The following is a 20791-nucleotide window of genomic DNA, read 5'->3' as shown; positions in this document are numbered from 1 at the left end:
TTTTGTATGCTTCTTTCTGTGGTTGGAGACACAAGTTTTCCTCTAGTAAGTATGAGGATTAAATAACCAACGACTATAGCCATTAGAGAGAGCTATAAAACTCTCCTTGAGTGCAGCTCGAGATTATGGTCTATATTATAAAAAATTTAGAATTTTTTGAAAAAATTTCATCAGGAGGTACGTAGGCAGTGGCGGAGCTAGGAATTAACTTTGGAGGGCGAGTCTATAGCAATGAAAGTAAAATATATTTACAAAAAAAATAATGTGAACATATATACCACAAGATTAGAAACAACCTTATATAGAATGAAAATTATTTATACGCTTCACATATGCAAAAATATCATCATATTTACAAATCTATTTGACTGTGTGGGACATATGAAATTGTGCATGACGACTTTTAATTTTATCAAAGTCATCAATGATTGAATTTATATCAAAAGTTCTAGCAATTTCTTTCTCAATATACATTATCATAGAGTTAGCAAGAAAGTCTTCCTCCATCCTAGAACGCAAACAAGTCTTGATGATTTTCATAGCAGAAAATGCACGCTCTGTTGTAGCTGTTGAAACAGGAAGAGTCAAAATAAGACGAATCAATCTATCAATAAGAGTATAGTACATTGACTTTCTTGTCTTTGCTAACACTTGGCACAACTCCTGAAGTGATGACAAATTTTGAAGCTGAGAATTACAGGAAAACTCAATCTGGAAAAGCTCTAATTGAGTTCTTAAGTGTAACTTCTCTTGATCTGTGAAGTCAACTGAATAAAAGTTGTTTGCAAGTTGACAAATTTGTTCACTATTGAAAGCCTGAAAATTATCTTTGGGGTGCAATGTTGAACTTAGAATAAGCAACTCTATTACATCTTCCTTAAACCTATTCTTCATTTCAAGTATTTGAGAATCAACCGTTGCCAAAAACACATCAATCCTATAGTGATGCTCCATGGTAATTGGATCATTTTGTTTTCAAATTCTTCCTCGACCTGCTTTATAAATGACATTCATATCAGGCATCTCTATATTTCGTGCATCACAAAATGTCTTTACATTGGTGAACAATTCATTCCATCCATTATCTTTGTAACTTTGAAGTCGATCCTTTGTTACTGAAACCAATTTAAGGGCATTCAAAATATCTTGAGATTTGCATTGTAAAGCTTGATAAAGTATTTGTGCAAATCCTAAAATGTCCCTCATCATATGCATAACAAGAACAAAATCAAAGGATGTCATGAAATCGTAAACTCTATCAGCTTCACTTCTTTGAGTTGATGTATTTCCATAATTGATAACATCAATTAGGACAGAGCAAATGTCTTCATATTCTGTGAATAAGCTACAGATAGAACTAAAATGAGACCCCCATCTTGTAGTCCCTGGCCATTTTAAGGTACCAATTTGATTCTGACCCCTACCAGTCTCAAGTTCATCAATAGCAATCAATTCAGCAATTCTAGCAGCTCTAGCAACTCTAAGTTGGTCCACACGTTTGCAAGAAGATGAAATTAAATTTATAAGAAGAGATAAGTATGTAAAGAATTGTTCCACAGGAATTACCTCTTGAGATGTTGCTACCAATGTTAATTGCAGTCGATGAGCAAAACAGTGAATATAATATGCATAAGGGCACTCCTGAATAAATAATGCTTGTAGTCCATTCCATTCTCCACGCATGTTACTAGCTCCATCATATCCTTGGCCACGAATGTTTTGCACACTAAGATTATGGCGAGAAAGGACATCACATATCTCCTTCTTCAAAGTCAAGGAATTGGTTTCGTGCACATGAACAATGTCAAAAAATCTCTCTCGAATATAGCCTTGCTTGTCCACAAATCTAAGAACAATATCCATTTGCTCTCTTTTTGATCTATCTTGAGCCTCATCAACAAGTATAGAAAATTTTGAATTACTAATCTCCTCTCGAATATGCCCTTCCAAGGCAACCAAGCTGGTCTCACTAAGGGTTAGTACACCCGAGGTCTAGTGTTCGAGCCTTGTAACCAAAATGGGGAATAACCCAACAACCCGAATAAGGGTTGGGGCCTGAAGTGGGGCCAGGTCCTTTTCTTTTGACCAAAAAAAAAAATCTCCTCTCGTATATACTTTTGTATCTTGCTCAACCAAATGGACAATATCTCCTTTTAGATCGTAGGTGAAGTATAAGATGCATTTCGAGGAGCATTATCAAGGACCACAGCAGCCACTTTTTCATTATAAGAAGACACATGCTTGATCAACTCAATAAAATTACCTCGATTGTTAGAATCTAAACTTTCATCATGACCCCTAAAAGCCACCGCATGAAATGCACACCATTTTGTAGCATCTATGGAAACTTGAAGTTGCAACCGATTTTTTGCAACCTGCTCAGAATTTTGCTTCTCAAAAATTTTATCAAGATGTTGCAATGAGTTTCCCAAATCATGATAGCATTGCATTGCCACTTTGTGTGATGAGTTAGGATCTTTTCCAATGTGATTTAAAAAAGCACAATTTTTTCCATCATTTAGCTTCTTCCATGATCTAAATCCACTAGTTGTGAAGGCCATTAATCCAAAACGGTCCGTTGGCTTGGAAAAAAGTGAGCAAGGAAGACAAAAGGCAGCATTCTTTGTTGGAGAAAATTCCAACCAATCTGGAAACAATTTATACCAAGAGAAAAGGAAACGTCAGCCCTTCTTGTCAACAACCATTGATTCAATCGGAAGCTCAGGTTGGTATGGCCCAAACTTAATATATGCTTTCCGTACCTCATCCCTTTGATGCTCTAGATATTCCCAAATGGATTTTCGCTTTCCAGGATCACGTTTTAAGGATGAAATATCAAACTCTAATGATTCAGCTCTACAAAATTTCTTTGTTTGATGCTTAGGAGAAGAATCACGAAGAGGACAAGGAGTTTCACCACTTCCACTTGGTTCTAGACGTCTTTTCTTGAAAGAAGAATCAATTGTCCTGTTGGCCATTACCACTATATTTGCAACAAAACAACAACCTGTAATCGAAATAAAATTGATTGAGAAATGCTGGTTATGGCCTATAGAGATGGGAATTTGACCAATGCAAAAGACTGGTTTCCCTAATTCCGTTACAAATTTGGCCATTCAGCCTGACTGAAAAGCCCAGCCATCACCCAAGGAAGCCAACAGAATCCTCAAAATAAAATTAGTATGAAAATTGGAAAAGGAAACCAGTCTCAGAATCAACTAAAATAAATGCTTATCACCCGAATTCAGAAGGCCAAGTACGAAAAACAATACAAGTCCCTCTCGAGCATTTCATCAAACAACTGGCGGGGCGAACTTTTTACACTCACATTTCACTAAATAAATGCAATGTCAAACTAACCTGGTAAATGGTAATAGCTTGAAATTCCTACGACATTGTATTTGTATCCCCAGAAACGGCTTCACCAGCGGGAGAGAATTAAAGGAGTCTGTCTGTAGGTTCTTCTTCTGTGTAATCTTTTCTTTGCGCGGTAGGGAGGAAGTAGTATAATATGCTGCAAGTAGATAGCAGTGAAAGATACCAAGTGTACAGCAGCAAACTAGACAGAGTTTCTCCGCGTTTTTTAAGCACTTCAAAACTTGACGAGGAATTTGATGACTTGCAGATTCAAATTTCCATGTTATTATTAGTAGAGCAATGAGGCCTTCATAAAATGTATATACATCTCTACTACAACAAAAAAATCCGAGGAGGTGGGCACTGGCCAGTGGGTGTTTCCTTTGCCTTTGTGTTTTGATTTCTTGTCTGTAGCTAGTTGTTCGATGTGACTCCTTACCATTTTTCACTCGAAAGCCTCCCTTTTAGCTTAGCTTAGCTTCTAACTATGGACGGACACGAAGCAAACAAGTAATCCCACCAAACATTATTGTTTGGGCCCTTGGGGGGGCAAAGTGAATTTTTTGATCAATTTTTGGGGGGCAAAACATAATAATAAAAAAATTTTTACTTAGATTTTTTTTTTTAACAATTGGAGGGGGGGCGGTTGCCCCCTGGCCCCCCCTTCCCTCCACCCTTGTACGTAGGTACCGTTTGGAAGTCTCCAGCCAAAAAAAAATGAGGATTAAATACTGGATTTTATGATATAAGCTGAATGTATAGGTACACCATCACAAGCTTTGTGAGATGATATAATTTGTACACCTTGTCCACAATGGAGCCTCTCTAGCAACTGTCAATCTCCCAGGAATTCTTGAGTATAAGTGTGCCCCACATGATTGAACCATTCATTTCATTTGTTGACCTTGCTGCCAACGGTAAAAACGATCGCATTTAGTTTGTTTATTAATTTTCCAGTGACACGAGACAAAACGAGGTCGGTGGAAGAAAAATTAAATTGTTTAATCAAGATTTCATTCTATGGCATATGTGGTAGCAACAAAGTTAAGTTTCTCCCAACAAAATTACAAATAAAATGGGCAAACAATTTAGCGAAAGCATATGTTCAAAAATCTTTGAATAAAATGAATTAAGTTAGTTACCCATAGCGGTTATAAAAGTAAAATTCTAACCAAATTTGTTTTAAGGGGCATATTACAACTGGGATATAATCTTAGAGGGGTGTAGTGTTATGTCGTTTATCAAAGTAAGGTATATGTTAGGAAGCATATTTTTTTTAGACAAGTTTTTTATTTTGTGTGGAAATAACTAGTTTCCTAATTGGTTTTAGTTACTTGAAGTATTATCTAAGGAATTGTCTATTTTGTTTACGATTAGAAGTTATTTCCTATTTTGTATAAGTCTATGAATTAGAATTGATTTCTTGTTGTTATTTGGGTTTTGGCCAAATAATGTCCCCTATAAAGAGGTGGGTTGGATACTACAAAGAGACACACAAGGGCACACAAAAGGCGACATGTACTCTTATACATGAGTGATGAGAGAGGGTTCTTGAAAAATGAGAGATGGTATACAAGGGTTGGGATTGGGTTCAAGTTATATTCTTGTAAAGGGTTTTCCTCTCATAATAAAGAACAGGTTTTTCTCCGTAAATGTAGCCTCAATGGTGGAATCGAACCACATTAAATATTGTGCGTTGTTTATCTTTCATGCTTGCGACTTGTTCCTCATTAAATTATTGTGTACTTGATATATCAATAGTTGTGTGTTCTGCGTTTGGATCTCACCAAGTGGTATCAAAGCCTATTGCGAGACTAGGCTACTCACAAGCAATTGGATCCCAACAAACTGAATGATTGGATCAAGAGTTTGGTTGTTTAAGATTGGGTCCTGGTTAACTATTGAGATCAAGTGGATTGGTAGCTATCACCAATTGAATAATTTAATGGGTCATATCCTTGTTTCAATGGTTTGGCAAAAGCATTGATGGTAAAAGATGGGAAGTCGAAAAGCATGGAGATGCTTGATGGTGAATTTAGGTAGGTGATTTAAGGGTCAAGAAAAGGTGGAGTGTAATGTTGATTTTGGGCGTGAATCGGTGGAGACTTTTTCACACCTCCAACAGTTGATACTTCATTCCGGTGGATTTTAGATTTTGGTTATGTTTTTCGGGTGGTGTGGCACGTGTTCCAGAGAAACAAAGAGATCTAATTTTCATGCGTAAGAAGACTATAATAGTTACCAGTTTTTTGTTTTAGGTGAAGTCTTGGAAACCATACGTGGCGAGACAGTCCTGAGGATAAGAAGAAATATGGTAATTTTATCACTTAGTTGCCTCAATGATCAGGGTTAAAACTCATAGAAGGGGATCCCGAATTACAAATGGTGGTGAATCGAGACACTTTCTCACGAGTCAATTGGAAGTTGGAGTCCGGGTAACTAAACATGTTTATTTGCCAATTGAATCAATTTGGTGTCAAGATTGTATTGATTCAGGTGTGTAATTGGGTATCATATTATTTGGTAGTTGAAAGCAAATGGTTACTACAAGAAATTTTCGCCAAGGTGGAAACTTCTTAGGAAATTAATTTAATTTCTTTTATACAAGTTTCTTATTTTGTGTGGAAGTAACTAGTTTTCTAATTGGTTTTAGTTACTTGAAGTAGTATCCAAGGAATTTTCTATTTTGTTTAGGATCAGAAGTTATTTCCTATTCTGTATAAATCTAGGAATTAGAATTGGTTTCCTGTTGTTATTTGGGTTTTGCCTAAATAATGTTCTCTATAAATAGATGGATTGTCATACTACAAAGAGATACATAAGGGCACACAAGAGGCGACACGTAGTCTTATACATTGGTGGTGAGAGAGGGTTATTGAAAAATGAGAGATGGTACACAAGGGTTGGGTTGGGTTCAAGTTGTATTCTTGTAAAGGATTTTCCTCTCATAATAAAGAATGGATTTCTCTCCGTAGATATGGGCTCAATGGTGGAGTCGAATTACATTAAATATTGTGTGTCATTTATCTTTTATAGTTGTGGCTTGTTCCTCATTATTGTTGTGTACTTAATATCTCAATAGTTGTGTGTTTTGCGTTTGGATCCTAATAATATGTCACGAAGTTAACCTTTTATGTAATATTCGCAAGTATATATGCTGCCAAAATTGGGAAAGAAGAAATTCACTTAAAATGCCAAATTAAATGCTGCTTTTAGTTAAGATTATAAAACCCTTAGCTTTTTGAGATCACAGTATGTAAGATACATGAGTGGTATAATATAAAACATTATAGATACCATAGAATACAATGTGGCACCTTTTTATCTCAGTTTTCGTTATCCCTAAATCACCCTCATATCTTTTGATTAGAATTATTGCATTTCAATGTGGCACTAATTAAAAGAAATAAAACAATCCAATTAATTACATCTTAATAATATTGATAATTACAATGAAAAATTATTTACCTATCCTTAGACTCCATTTCCAATTATTCTATAGATCAAAATTTCTTAATCGAAACGTAAAATATTTCTCATTAGCCATTTGAGATTGTAAAAAAAATCAATGTCAAAAAATAGATACTCTAGAAAAAAACAGAGAAACATACAAGGAAAAAAGATCTCTTATTCATTTGTTTATCTTCATACAAATATCACAAATAAATTTCACAATTATGTGTTTTTTACAAATATGAAGAAATTTAAAAAATGAAAAGAAAAATCCAACTATTTCAATCAAATAAATTTAACTATCTCCAAAATAGAGCTTTTCTCTCTCTCATTGAGCGCCTTTTCCTCCCATTGGTGGGAGCTCAACACTCTTTCAAAATTCCAAAAATTCAAACCCTCTTTTACTCGCACTAAATTCCAAGCCAAATTCTCAATCTCAAACACAGATTTTCTTAGCTGATAAGCCCGGACAAGAGTAAATGCAAAGGAGTAACTACAGGATCTAATCTTAACAGTAAAGATTATAAATGCTCAGCTGAACTGAAGTAGAAGATGCAAGCCGAAACACAAGATTAAAGAAATAAAAGCTAGATAGTGGTGGGCTAGATCTTCACAAACACTATCCAACTTGAGACCAGTTCATACTCTTTCAACCCTTTGTTTAGCTAGCTTTTTTTTTTGACTTTTTTTCCTTCTTTTTCTTTTATCTCCTAGGTTAACATTTACCTAGTGGAAAAAAGCTGATATTCTTTTGATCTGTTTTGGATTGGTTAGCTTCTATTCATTATCAGATAGATTTGCGATTCTTTCATTATCTTAGCTCATTACTATGGCTAAAGAGCTGACTAAGATACTGTAGAAGTTTGCCTTGAACAACCAAGAGTGCAATATAACAGATCTAGATGTAGGAGATTCTAGTCCTAGCAGACAGGAATGTTTGCTAAGTTTGATGGGGAAAATCTGGGCTGAAAAGATAGCTAACTTTACTGGAGTTAAAAACTTTGTCACTAAAGGATAGCAAATGGGGGGCCATGGATAGTGGTTCACTAACTGCTAGTTCTGAACAAATGGTATGAAGGAATTGAGGATGACCAAGATGCATTCAGAATTGCCCCTTTGTGGGTGCAAATGTGGAATTTACCAATCCACTGGGTGTCTAAAGAAGTGGGGAAGAAGAGTGGCAACTCAATGTTTCAAGGGGTGAGAGAAGTTATTATTCCTCAAATAGGAGGTAAAGAAGGAATGCACTTGAAGGTGCAAGTCTTGGTTGATACTTTCCGACCAATACTTAGGGGCACTATTGTCAAAATGAATGGTTTCATGAGATGGATAAAGTTTAAATATGAGAGATGCCCAGATTTCTGCTACTCAAGTGGAGTTATTGGACATAGTGAGAAAGGTTGTAAAACCAGAGTTTCAATGGGAAGTGGACAACAAGAGAACCAATATGGACCTTGGATGAGAGTAAACCTTAGGAAAGGATCCCCACAAAAAGAAAGTAATAACTACAGATCCCTTTCCAAAAGGAGTTACTAGGGAGTGCTAAATGGGGAACTAGTTTGAAAAGAGTCAAGCAATGAGGAATTAGTTTCCAATCAATGTAACGAAAGAGAGAAGGAAACAAATAGAGGGAGCAACAAGGAAAATACCTCTATGCCAAGCATCTAATTTCGAGACAACTAAGGGCAAACTTTGAGCTAGAAGTGAGGAAACAAGAGCAATGCTGACAAAGATTATAGATACAAATTAGGCTCCAAACATAGCCAAATGTAAAAAGGAAGAAAGAGACATGATAAAACCTACTATGACTGAGATGGTGCCAATACAAGAGGTTAAGGAGAAGGAACATGTAAATGATAAGAATCAAGAAAAGATGGAAGAGCTAAAAGAACCTATGAGAGATGGAAAATCAGAATACCAAGAGGAGGACATTGAAATGTTGGACTCACTGCTACTAGGAAAGAAACAAACTAGTGTCACCTATACTCAGGAAGGGAACAAGCAAGAAGAGAAAAGTAACTTGATGCAAGAAATGTCATTAGACCGGTCCCTTAATATCAAACTGATACGATCTCCATTACATATGAATCTCGTAATCAACAAGGTTGGATCATGATGGTGATATTCAAGCTTAGACACTGGAAGACCTACGACCCAACCTAATTCTCGAGGTACGAACTTCTTGATATTATCTCATTCCATAACCTAATGAGTTAGCGAACCAAGGTTTTGGTAGAAAGGCGCCACAATCAACTGCATTTCTTGATTGATAAGCTAGGACTGAACACTCAAGAGAACCTCTAAAGTATTCAAAAAGGAGCTCACAAAAAGCCAAGAGAGAAACTCTCAATTTTGCTGGAAATTTTGACTTCTTCTTCCTGGAAAAACTTTTAAGCTCTTTTTATAGAGTTTACAAGATAAAAACCTGACTCTAACTAGGAAACTAATTGACTATCTCGGCCCCTAGGATCCTTTAAGCTTGTTGACCTTAATAACTTCAAAAGTGACTAGAAAAGTCACACAAATGACTCAAGAACAGCAACTAAATAAATTGGCACACATCTAAAACTAACCTGGCCAAATGCAACAACTACACTAAATGAATGAATCTAAGGACTAGCTTGCTGGACCATTTGAAGCAACGTAACAATCAAATGCTTTTCTTGATTAAGATCTTCAACCCCTTAAAACCTTCAATTGATTCATGAACAATATGAACAAATGTGTTGAGTTGATCTTTAAACTTCTTGGCGCGATCGGTTCAACTAGAGCAAGAACTTGATCATTACTCGGCTTGCTCCAACACACCTCAAAACTTGATCTCTAACATCTCCAATCTTTCTATCATTCCCTTCATCTTGAGAAGGTTTTGTTTTCAAATCTAGTGCATTATTTGAATCAAAAGGACATAAATAAAAAATATTGAATGTAGTACTAACACCATACTCGCCTGGTAGTTCAAGCTCATAGGCGTTATCATTGATACGTTCTAACATTTGAAATGGTCCATCACCACATGATAGCAACTTATTATGGCATTGAACTAGGAATTGCTCCTTGAGCATATGTAACCAGACCCAATCATCAGGTTCAAACACCATCTTTTGATGTCCCTTATTAGCATGTTTGGCATATTAGGCTGTACATTTCGCAATATTGGAACGTACCTTCTCATGTAAGTGACTAACAAAATCAGCTCATTTCTTGCCATCTAAGTCAACACACACTCATGCATAGGCAAAGGAACTAACTCTAAAGGTGTCAATGGATTAAAACCATTAACAATTTCAAAAGGCGAGAACTAAGTAGTAGAGTGAATAGTACGATTGTAAGCAAACTCAACATGAGGTAGGTACTCCTCCCAATTCCTAAGGTGCTTTTTAAAAATGGCATGCAACAAGGTACACAAAGTGCAATTGACCACCTCTATTTGGCCATCAGTTTGAGGGTAACTAGAAGTAGAGAATAACAACTTGGTTTCTAACTTAGACCATAGAACCTTCCAAAAGTAACTAAAGAATTTTATATCTCAGTTAGAAACTACGGTTCTAGGTATGCTATGCAATCTCACTGTTTCCTTAAAGAATAAGTTAGCTATATGAGATGTATTATCAGTTTATGATATACAATAAAATGAGCCATTTTAGAGAAGTGGTCAATAGCAATATATGGAATCATTGCCATACCTAGACCTAGGTAAATCAAGAATGAAATCCATAGAAATATCTACCCATAATTCTTGCGGGATAGGTAAAGGTGTATAGAGACCATAAGAGCGTACCTTCAATTTAGCTTACTTATATGTAACGCATCGATCCACTATTCTCTCTACATCGTGCTTCATACATGACCAATAAAAATGTTCCTGCAAAATACGAAGCGTTTTAGCGACAACAAAGTGTGCCATTAGACCCCCAATATGTGACTATCATATCAACAATTCTCAAATTAAATTAGAGGATATTCATAACCTATTCATGTAGTACAAATAGTCATTGGAAAGGTAGAACTTACCTTGAACAGCTTTACTACATGCCATATAGATCTCACCAAAGTTATGGTCATTAGCAAAAGTTCTTTAATCATTTCAAATCCAAGTAGCTTAACATATCAAGTAGTAATAAGAGAATACCTACGTGATAGTGCATCAACTACAATATTTGTCTTACCACCTTTATACTTAATTACATATGGAAAAGACTCAATGAATGCAATCCAATGTGCATGTTTCTTACTCAGGGTGTTTTGCTTTTTTAAATACTTAAGAGACTCATGATCCGTATGAATCATAAATTTCTTAGGTCTTAAGTAATACTGCCACACTTGTATGCACAAACTAAAGTATAAAGTTCCTTATCATATGTAGAGTAGTTTAAAGTCGCATTATTAAGCTTTTCGCTAAAGTAAGCAATCGGCTTCCCTTCTTGAATCAACACGACACCAATTCCTATACCTGAAGCATCATTCAATTTTAAATGTCTTAGAAAAGTTAAGTAAGGATAATAAAGGTACATGTGTGAGTTTGTGTTTCAAAATTTGAAAAGCCTTCTCTTGTACTTCTTCCCAATGAAAGCTCGGTCAATGAGACAGCCAAGGTGTTGAAATCATTCATGAATCTTCGACAGAATCTAGCAAGGCCATGGAAACTCCTAATATTGCCAATGGACTTAGGCGTTGGCCACTCTTGAATCACCTTAACCTTTTGCTCATTCGTCTGCATACCCTGTGCACTAATAACATAGTCTAGAAACACAAGTTTATCAGTGCAAAAATTACACTTTTTAATGTTGATGTAAAGCTTCTCTTTCGAAGCACATCCAAGATACCACGCAAATGCTATAAGTGCTCTTTAATACTCTTACTATATGCTAAAATGTCATCAAAATAAACTATGACGAATTTACCTAAGAATGGGCGTAACACATGATTCGTTAAATGTATAAAAGTACTTGGTGCGTTAGTTAATTTAAAAGGCATAACTAACCACTCATATAACCCATACTTAGTTTTAAAAGCAATTTTTCATTCATCCCCCTCTTTTATTCTAATTTGAAGTTACCCGCTTTTCAAGTCAATTTTAGTGAAAATTACTGCACCATAAAGCTTATCAAGCATGTCGTCTAATCTAGAAATTGAATGACGATACTTTACCATAATGACGTTGATAGCTCTATAGTCGGTGCACATATGCCACAAACCATCTTTCTTTAGAACTAGGATGACTGGAACTGCATACGAGTTAAGACTTTCACTTGCCCATCCTTTGCTCAAAAGGTCATCAACCTACCTTTGAAGCTCCTTTGTCTCTTCCAGATTACTTTTATAAGCTGGTCGATTTGGCAAAATTGCACCGGGGATGAAGTCTATTTGGTGCTCCATTCCACGAAGAGGTTGCAGTCTACTTGGTACTTCATTTGGAAACACATCTATGTACTCCTGCAAAAGAGAAACCACCTCGCTAGGCAAGTTAGTATCTAAGCCTTCAAGGGGCAGCTTTGCTTCTTTGCACACAAGTACAAGAAGAAGCTATTTAGAACTCACTATTTTCCTCACCTATTTGACTTTTGTAATCAACACATTTTTACTCTTGTTTGTTACCTCTTTAGCTGAGTTATGAATTGGCTTTTTCCTCTCTTCTTTTGCCTTGACTCTCTCACTTTTTTTCCTTTCCTCATTTTCTAATTCAAACTCTCTTTGCAACCTCACTTGATCTTCATGAACTTGTTTAGGGGTAAGAGGTGCAAGGGTTATTTTTCTATCTCTATGTACAAAAAAGTATTTGTTAGATACTCTAACAAAAGAAATTCTCCTATCAAATTGCCATGGTCATCCAAGTATAATGTGACTAGCTTGTATTGGTGCAACGTCACACAACACCTCATCATCATATCGATCAATCTTGAAAGAAATGAGAACCTGCTTACTGATGCATACTTCACCACTATTGTTGAGCTACTGTAACTTATACGGTCATGGATGATTAGTCGCTAGTAACTTTAGTTTATCTACCATGAAGACAATTGCAACATTGGTGCAACTATCTCCATCAATGATCAAACTAGATAGCTTGTCTTTGACTAGACAGCGCATATAAAATATGTTTTCACATTGCACTTCCTCATCCTTGATCGTGAGGTCAATACTCTTCAGCTACTAATCCAAACCCCACTTGTCCCTCTAAAGCACATTCTTCTCCAGAATCATCATCCTCCTCAATCAAGACTAGCATGTCTTCATATTCTTCTTCATCGTCCATCACAATGTCTCCATGAGGTAAGGCCACCATTGTCCTTTGATTCAGGCATTGGGTAGCAATGTGAACTCGTCCTTGGCACTTGAAACGTTGATTATCATGTATTCATCCCTTAGGCAGTTGCTTGTTGGATTTCGCTTGATTACTTCCCTTAGTAGCCTCGAACTTGATCTTATTTGCTCCATCACTCCTCGATTTTGAAGAGAAAGAGGGAGCTGGAAATTTTTGTTTCACTCCTTGCATTCACCTGTCTAGTGTTGGGAGTAGGCACGTTATAATTGGCTCAAGTTTGTCCCTTCCTCTTGAGCCTTTGCTTCACTTTGACAGCTTTATCGACTAACTCATGAACCTCCATGTAGTGCTAAAGCTCTACTCTTTCTGCTATCTGCTATCTCTGATCGCAAACCATTTAAAAATCTAGCCATGGTTGCCTCTTTTCCTCTTTTATGCTTGCTTGAAGCATAAGTACCTCCATCTTCTTGAAATAGTCATCTACATTCTAGCTTTCTTGTACTAGAGTTTGTAATTTCTAGTACAAGTCTCGATAATAATGTCCCAACACAAATCACGATCTTATGATCCCCTTCAATTCGGTCCAAGTAGAAACTTTTGAAAGTCTACTCCATCTCCTACTTAGACATAGTTGATCCCACCATACCATTGCGTACTCGAAAAACTCGATGACGACAAACTTGACCTTTTATTCCTTAGTATAATCTTGACATGCAAAAATCATCTCAATTTTTGACTCCTATTCCAAGTAAGCTTCAAGATCGGATCTTCCTTTAAATTTAGGGATTTTCATTTTAATTCCCCTGAATGCATCAGATGTTCGCTCTTGTTTCTTAGTCTTTGGCCTCCTTGGACGTTCTTGCTCATCATTAGAGCTATCAGATACCTCCACGTGCGCTTTGCCCTTGGATGATTTGGAGTGGCTGGTAGTGCTGCAAGTCTTACAAAGTTCCTCTTGGATCGGCTCCAAAGCTTGGTTCAGCCTATTTCTAAACTTTGCTTCCAAAAGCTGCAGTGAATAGCACGACATCAAAAGGGTGAGAATCACCTTCTTCTCCACTTGATATAATGATTGTACCTGCAAAAATGGTTAGTAACAAAATTGTCCTCATTTCACTCCCTTATGTATTTGCTTTCATACTCGTGTATCACTCAAATAGATAATCACTCTATTGAGCTCACCAATATATCTCATGACCTTGTTTGCACCTCTTTGAAGAAGTTAGAACCTCCTCAAGTATTTATTGGCTCACCAGGGAAGGTCGCACAAGTGTAGCGCTTGGTAGGGGAGAGATTTTGACTTGTTAAAGACTCAATTTGTGCTTGTGAACCTACTGGATAGATTTGATTCTTTAAGCTGGATACAAGAGAACATGAGCTGACTCTAACGAATCCTAGAAAAAAATTTACCTACCCGAAGTACGCTTGAACAATTTGGACTTAAATTTGATTCAGTATGACATAAATGAAGCTCGAAAACTGCACACAATAAAGCTGGAATTTGCTGGAAAACGACACAATGAACTATTAGTGACGCAACACAACTAATTGCTGAAAAACCTAACACAAAAACTAGAAATTTGGATTTTATTTCTGGCCTTAAAAACAAATTTTTATGGTTAGGACTACTGGAAAATCAGTGAAAACTAACGACTCAAGGAACTATAAAAGATACGACTCAAGAATGAATGCAAAAGAGCTACGCGACACTTGATCGTGTTGCAGCAATTACGAAATTAAAGACCAGCGGAAATTCTTGGAATAATCTGGAATTAAACCCTTTTTCCCAACAAGACAAGGATTAAACAAGCTATAGTCAATGGATTTCAAGGAAATCTGGACAGCTCGTTTTAGATTGTACCAGTCTAGTCAAATTGAATGTGAATTGGAAATGATTGGCAGCTGTTTGCTATTATATGTGCCCAGCCAAGTTTAGATTCCCACAATAGGTTTGATACGTTATTCTGGCTCTTTCAAGAATCAAATTCGTGGCTGTATTGTTGGGTTTTTTTTTTTACAGCAACAGCAAAGAACTTTGTACGATGAACGCTAGATGGCTAGAAATTTTTGTGCAGCTTTGTATCGCACAAGAGTCAGTCCCAAACCCAGAAAATCTTCAAGATTCTTTCAAGAATTCAAGAGGAATTTTCCAAAATTCAAGAAATGAAGAAGCGAAAATTTACCCCAAACAGCCCACTGTTTCAACAAAATAGATTTGAGGTTGAACAAGCTTTAAGAATTCTCAATTAAGGCTTCAAGAACTTCAAGATTGTTGCTTTAAACAATCAAGAACATTAAGAAACCCAAGTTTTGATATCAAATTCCAAGAATTTTTGTAAGGCCGATCCATTTTTTTTCCTTTTGCAACTCGAACAAACAAGAACTCAAGAAGGCAGCTTAGGTTTTATTTAAGAAACTATGAAAAAACACAAAATATTGGAACAAGAAACGAAGATAGAAAAGATAAATTAAATTCGGACAACACCCAAAAAGATGAAGCCTTAATGGCTCCACATAACAAACCCTAGGACTCGAATTTTTTTGGCTGGATTAAAATCGAATAAAAACAAGACTCAAACACAAACTATAAATCAAGAATAAGACTCAAAAGCTAGAATTAAAAGAATATAACCTGAATACCGCCAACCTAGGTCTGATGCCAACTGATATGATATTCGTTGCATACGAATCTCGTAATCAACAAGCCCGGACCATGATAGTGATATTCAAGCTTAGGCAATGGAAAACCTACAACCCAACCTAACTCCCGAGGTGCATATTTCTTGATATTATCTCAACCTACAACCTATTGAGTTTGTCAACCAAAGTTTTGGTAGAAGGTCATCACAATCAACTTGCTTGATAAGCCAAGATTGAACGCTCAAGAGAACTTCTAAAGTGTTCAAAAGGAGCTCATGAAAAGCCAAGACAGAAACTCTCAATTTGCTGGAAAATTCGACCTCTTTTTCAAGGAAAAACGTTTAAGCTCTCTTTATAGAGTTTACAAGACACACAACCGACTCTAACTAGGAAACTGATTGACTATCAACCCCTAGGTTTCCCTTAAGCTGGCCAACCTTAATAACTTCAAAAGTGACTAGGAAAGTCACACAAATGACTCAAAAACAACAACTAAAGAATTCAGCCCTCATCTAAGACTAAGCTGGCCGAATGCAACAACTACACTAAATGAATGAATCTGAGGACTAACTTGCTGGACACTTGAAACAACACAAGAATTGAATGCTTTTTTTTATTAAGATCTTCAACCACCTTAAAACCTTCAATCAATTCACGAACAACATGAACAAATTTGTTGAGTTGATCTTTAAGTTTCTTGGCGCAAGCTCTAGTAATTGGTCTAATAAGAATTTGATCATTGCTCGCCTTGCTCGAACCACTGAAAACTTGATCTCCAAAGTCTCCAATCTTTCTATAAAAAATCCCAAGGCAATATTTTCCATACATTTTCATGCTTCACCCATGTGTGCTGAAAGGATGTTAAAGACAGATTCTTGCAGTGTAGACTCAAATTCAGATAAATTTTTATCTGGCTATAAAATCTTGCTCAAAAAGTTGAAAATCTTAAGGCATATTTCTATACAGTTTCATGCTTCACCCACTTGTGCTAAAAGGATGTTAAAGACATAGATTCTTGTAGTGTAGACTCAGATTCAGATACATTTATATTGCCAGATGTCCCGCACAAAATCGAGTTCACAAAATCTCAATTGCCTGAAGCGACGAGGATAAGTCGACTGACATGAAGGGCATCCTGTATCATATGAGAGACATTGAGAATTTAGTGAAATGGGATGTTGTAAATAGTTTTGAGGAGTTGGATCCATGGTATGTGAAGCAAATCAAGAAAGTTACAAAAATTTCTGGTGCACTGGCCCTACTTGTTTATGCAAGAGAAGTTTGAAAAGGGCAAGAAAACATATTTTCCTAATGATAGTTGCTTAAAATGGCTTGATTCAATGGAAAACAATTCGGTGATGGAAGCCTCAGTCATCTATCATTCAAACAACTACAAGAAATTGGTTCTAGGTTGGAAGCCTTAGGCCGACCATTCATTTGGATCATCAGAGAATTGGCTTATTCACAGAACTTGAAAAATGGTTAATAGATGAGAAGTTTGAGGAGAGGGTTCAAGGTTTAATTATCTGAGGTTGGGCTCCATAGGAGAGGGTCCAAACCTTTCTTTTCCATCCACTGGAGGATTCTTGATTCACTATGTGTGGAGTTCGAGCGTGGAAGGAATATGTTCTGGAGTAACAATGATAAGATATTTGTTGTTTGCTAAGCAATTTTTCAATGAAAAGTTGGTGGTTAACATTTTGGAAATTGGTGTTAGGATTGAACTTGAGACGTGCACGGAATCAGGGGAGGTTGAGAATATTTTAGTGACAAGAGAAAATGTAAAAGTTACAATTGATAAGCTATTTGATGAAGGAGAAGAGGTAGAGGAAAGGAGAAACTGGGCGAAGAAATTGAGTGAGTTGACAAAACATGCAGTTCAAGAAGGGGGTTCTTCTTACAAGAATATCAAATTGTTGATTGAAGATGTATTGCAAGAAGCCCTAAAAGGACCTGAATTTCAATCGCATGATCTGCTGTGATTGTTGCTGCTGGTTGTATAATAACATTTTATCTTTTATCAAGGATATGATCATAGATATGTGTACTGGTGATGGGTTGTATTTTTGCCATTAATTCTATGATTATTTTCCTCTTTTATTATACCAAATATTATTTTAATTGATCGATTCTACTTATATTTGGTATTTGGTACTAATTGTAGGAAGGTGGAGCAAAAAGAAATAAAAGATCTGATTTTTCAAGAGTTTTCTAATTCAAAAGAGAGCCTACATGAATTTCCGTTTGGCTTTGCTATGTGGGGACCATGGAGAGAAAGCCACGGTGGTGGACCTTGGTATTTGGGGCTTTGTCTAATTTGGGAGAAAACAAAGCAAAGAAGAGAAAAAGACGGACTCGCAGGATTGGTAGCAGCAGGGCAAATTAAGAAGTTGGGTCCACGTGAACCAGATGCATGGGATCAGGACCCTTAGACAAAGCCTAACTCCCGGACGTTTTTACTTCTCTGCTGAGGCGCTACTTGGAGAATATAAAAAGGAAAAGCCAGATTCACGTCTGGGGCGATTAGTTTTTAGTTTTCTTTCTCCCTGTCAGACGCCTTCTTTTCCTTTTGACTTTCTCTACGCAGCCGACTTTTGGGAAGGGAGAAAACATTAGAAAAGCTGGGATTGTTTTATTTTCGCACAGCTGGTTCTCCATCAATGGAGAACTAGCTTCTCAATTCTAGTTAAGGGGACAACTGAAGATTTGGTTCAACAATTACTGTGAGATCTAATTTATTTTAATTGCTTCTTTCATTTATTGGTATTCATATGTTTCCTGCTTTTAACCGTTATATCTCGTGTGGATGATTGATTAGTGCGCAATAATTAATTATTCATATAGGCTATTTTGCTTATTAGGGGTAATTGAATCCGTAATTGTTCGTTATCCCTGTCTCAGTGGCAACTGGCGTAATTGGGTTTATGTCAGGGGAACATATGATCTAATTAAACAAACCCTCGTAGCGTGTTTGTTAGTTAGGATTGGGCCTTTCTAATTATTAATGCAATCTAGAAATTAAATCCTACGGTCGTACCTAGGGTTGTTTCCGGGTTAGAGAAATAGTTAACGGTCGTACCTTGACTATCGATAAATTAAGGAAGGGTTGGTTGTTTATCGCGTGCATGACAACTATAACCAATCTATTAATAAATGTGGAATTATCTGTGAATCGATGATCAGTGCATGAACCATTTCTGAAGTGTACCCTTGGCTAGAGTTTCTCTAATAATTATTTCTTTTATTTATTTTCTGCATTTAATTTATTTAGTTAGCACTTAATCCAAAAATCCCCCCATACTTTGAACTCTAGAAGAAACGAATTATCCCCAATCCCTGTGGATTCGACCCTACTCACCGCTATATACAAAATCTATATTTTTCTCGAGTAGGTATTTATTATTGCACAGGTTCGGCACCTGTCAATTTTTGGCGCCGTTGCCGGGGACTGGTGCCTGATTAATTTGTTTCTTTTTGAGTTCATCTTGTTTTTATTTTTATTTATTTATTTTTCTCTTTTTTTTATATAGTTTATGGCTTCTAACACTCCGTATTTTGGTGATATACTGGATTTTGTTTCCGAGGAAGGCAATGAGACTGATTTTTTTTCTAAGTTTGCATATTTAGAGGCACTAAACTCTATTAGAGAAAGAATGGCTGCTGCAACCTGTGAAATTTGTTATGCCAGGGATCGTTCGACCGGTATGTGCCCCGAATATCAAGATAATCTGAGTGTCCCACTCAATAATTATGGAGATTTTTCACCATGGTCTCAAACGTGGAATAACCCTAATCAAAACGGGTATGATCAAGGATGGTGGGATAACTCCAGTTATAATTGTACAACAGGGCCACTAGATTTTCAACAGCTAGAGTCTCAAGAACCGTCATCCATGTCAGGTATGTCTCTTGAAGAAATAGTTGAATTAATAGCTACTAACACATATCAAATTCAACAGGAGGTACATCAACTTCAACAGGAGACACAAAAGATGAGTGAAGAGATGAAAGAAGGAAGACGTGAATGGGCATCTAAAATGAGCAAATTGATTTCTCCAGTTTATGAAGAATTGCCCTCACCTGACTCTTATTCTTTAATTCCTGTTAGTGAGATTGATTTTATTATACCAGAAAATTTTGAGTTTCATGCCAGGAATAAGTTAAGAGTCATGATGGCAAAATATCTCAAACCAATAAGTGCTTATGATGGAGGAGTGAATGAAGATTTAAGGTCATTACTTGGTTGTTTGGTGTCATTTACTAGTCCATGGAAGCCCGTAGCTCGTGTGCTCAAGAATTACTCTATTTACGAGGGCTATCAGGATTACATAGAAGATGAAACACTGAAGCGAGCTACGCGATTTTATCCTCCATGAATAAATAGGACAATGTCTAGCCAAAGACATTAAAGAAAGGCGCTACTTGGGAGGCAACCCAAGACTATTTGTTTCAGTTTTCATGCATTTTTTAAGTTTTAGTTAAGTGTTAGTGTCAATTAATAGTTTGATGTTTGGTGACAGGGAATTAGCAGTTAGACGTGCCCACGCTAGGTGGTCACGCCTGAGGGAAAGAAATTTTCGTTCAGGATCTACGGACTCTATAGCAGTTAGACGTGCCCACGCCAGGTGGTCACGCCTGAGGGAAAGAAATTGTCGTTCAGGATCTGCGGACTCTATCGCAGTTAGACGTGCCCACGCTAGGTGGTCACGCTAACGGATCGAGAATTTTCGCCGGATGCTCAAAATACTAGGGGCAGTTAGGCGTGCCCAGGCCTAAGACTGGGGTTCTTTGTTTACCCAAAAAAAAAAAAACATTTCCCTTTTCTCTTTTCTTCTTTTTCTCTCTTTTCTTTCTTTCCTTTCATTTTCTTCTTCTTCTCCGCCGCTTCCCCTGTTTTTCCCCCTTTCCTTCTTTCCTTTCGCACTCGCGCTCTCCCTCCTCCCTTGTCACTCCGCCAGCGAGCAGCCTGAGTAGCCGCGACAGCCACCGCCGTCGAAGACCCACGGGCGCGACACAGTCGCCGCGCTCCCTCGCGTCACAGTCGCCTCCGTCCGCCGCTGCTCCCCTGCCCACGGC

The 20791-nt window shown here is 36.9% G+C and overlaps 2 protein-coding genes across 2 annotated transcripts; both read right to left on the bottom strand.

The window, feature by feature from the left end:
* Positions 1 to 360: 360 nt before the first annotated feature.
* On the bottom strand, positions 361 to 954 carry LOC113771405. The gene has a single exon (XM_027315986.1). It carries the CDS (start codon positions 952 to 954, stop codon positions 361 to 363), a length of 594 nt encoding a protein of 197 aa, XP_027171787.1.
* A 21-nt stretch (positions 955 to 975) lies between these two features.
* Positions 976 to 1863, bottom strand: LOC113771404 (zinc finger MYM-type protein 1-like). The gene has a single exon (XM_027315985.1). It carries the CDS (start codon positions 1861 to 1863, stop codon positions 976 to 978), a length of 888 nt encoding a protein of 295 aa, XP_027171786.1.
* Between the last annotated feature and the right edge of the window lie 18928 nt (positions 1864 to 20791).

The sequence above is a fragment of the Coffea eugenioides genome, chromosome 5 (genome assembly GCF_003713205.1).
Source record: "Coffea eugenioides isolate CCC68of chromosome 5, Ceug_1.0, whole genome shotgun sequence".
NCBI classification, from domain to species: domain Eukaryota; kingdom Viridiplantae; phylum Streptophyta; class Magnoliopsida; order Gentianales; family Rubiaceae; genus Coffea; species Coffea eugenioides.
The sequence above is the reverse complement of the archived record's forward strand: the minus strand, read 5'-3'. Positions and strand labels throughout refer to the sequence as shown.

Bases quoted from the DNA above. Each gene is read 5' to 3' on its own strand.
- LOC113771405 (XM_027315986.1), bottom strand. From the start codon at position 954: ATGGAGCATCACTATAGGATTGATGTGTTTTTGGCAACGGTTGATTCT.
- LOC113771404 (XM_027315985.1), bottom strand. From the start codon at position 1,863: ATGGATATTGTTCTTAGATTTGTGGACAAGCAAGGCTATATTCGAGAG.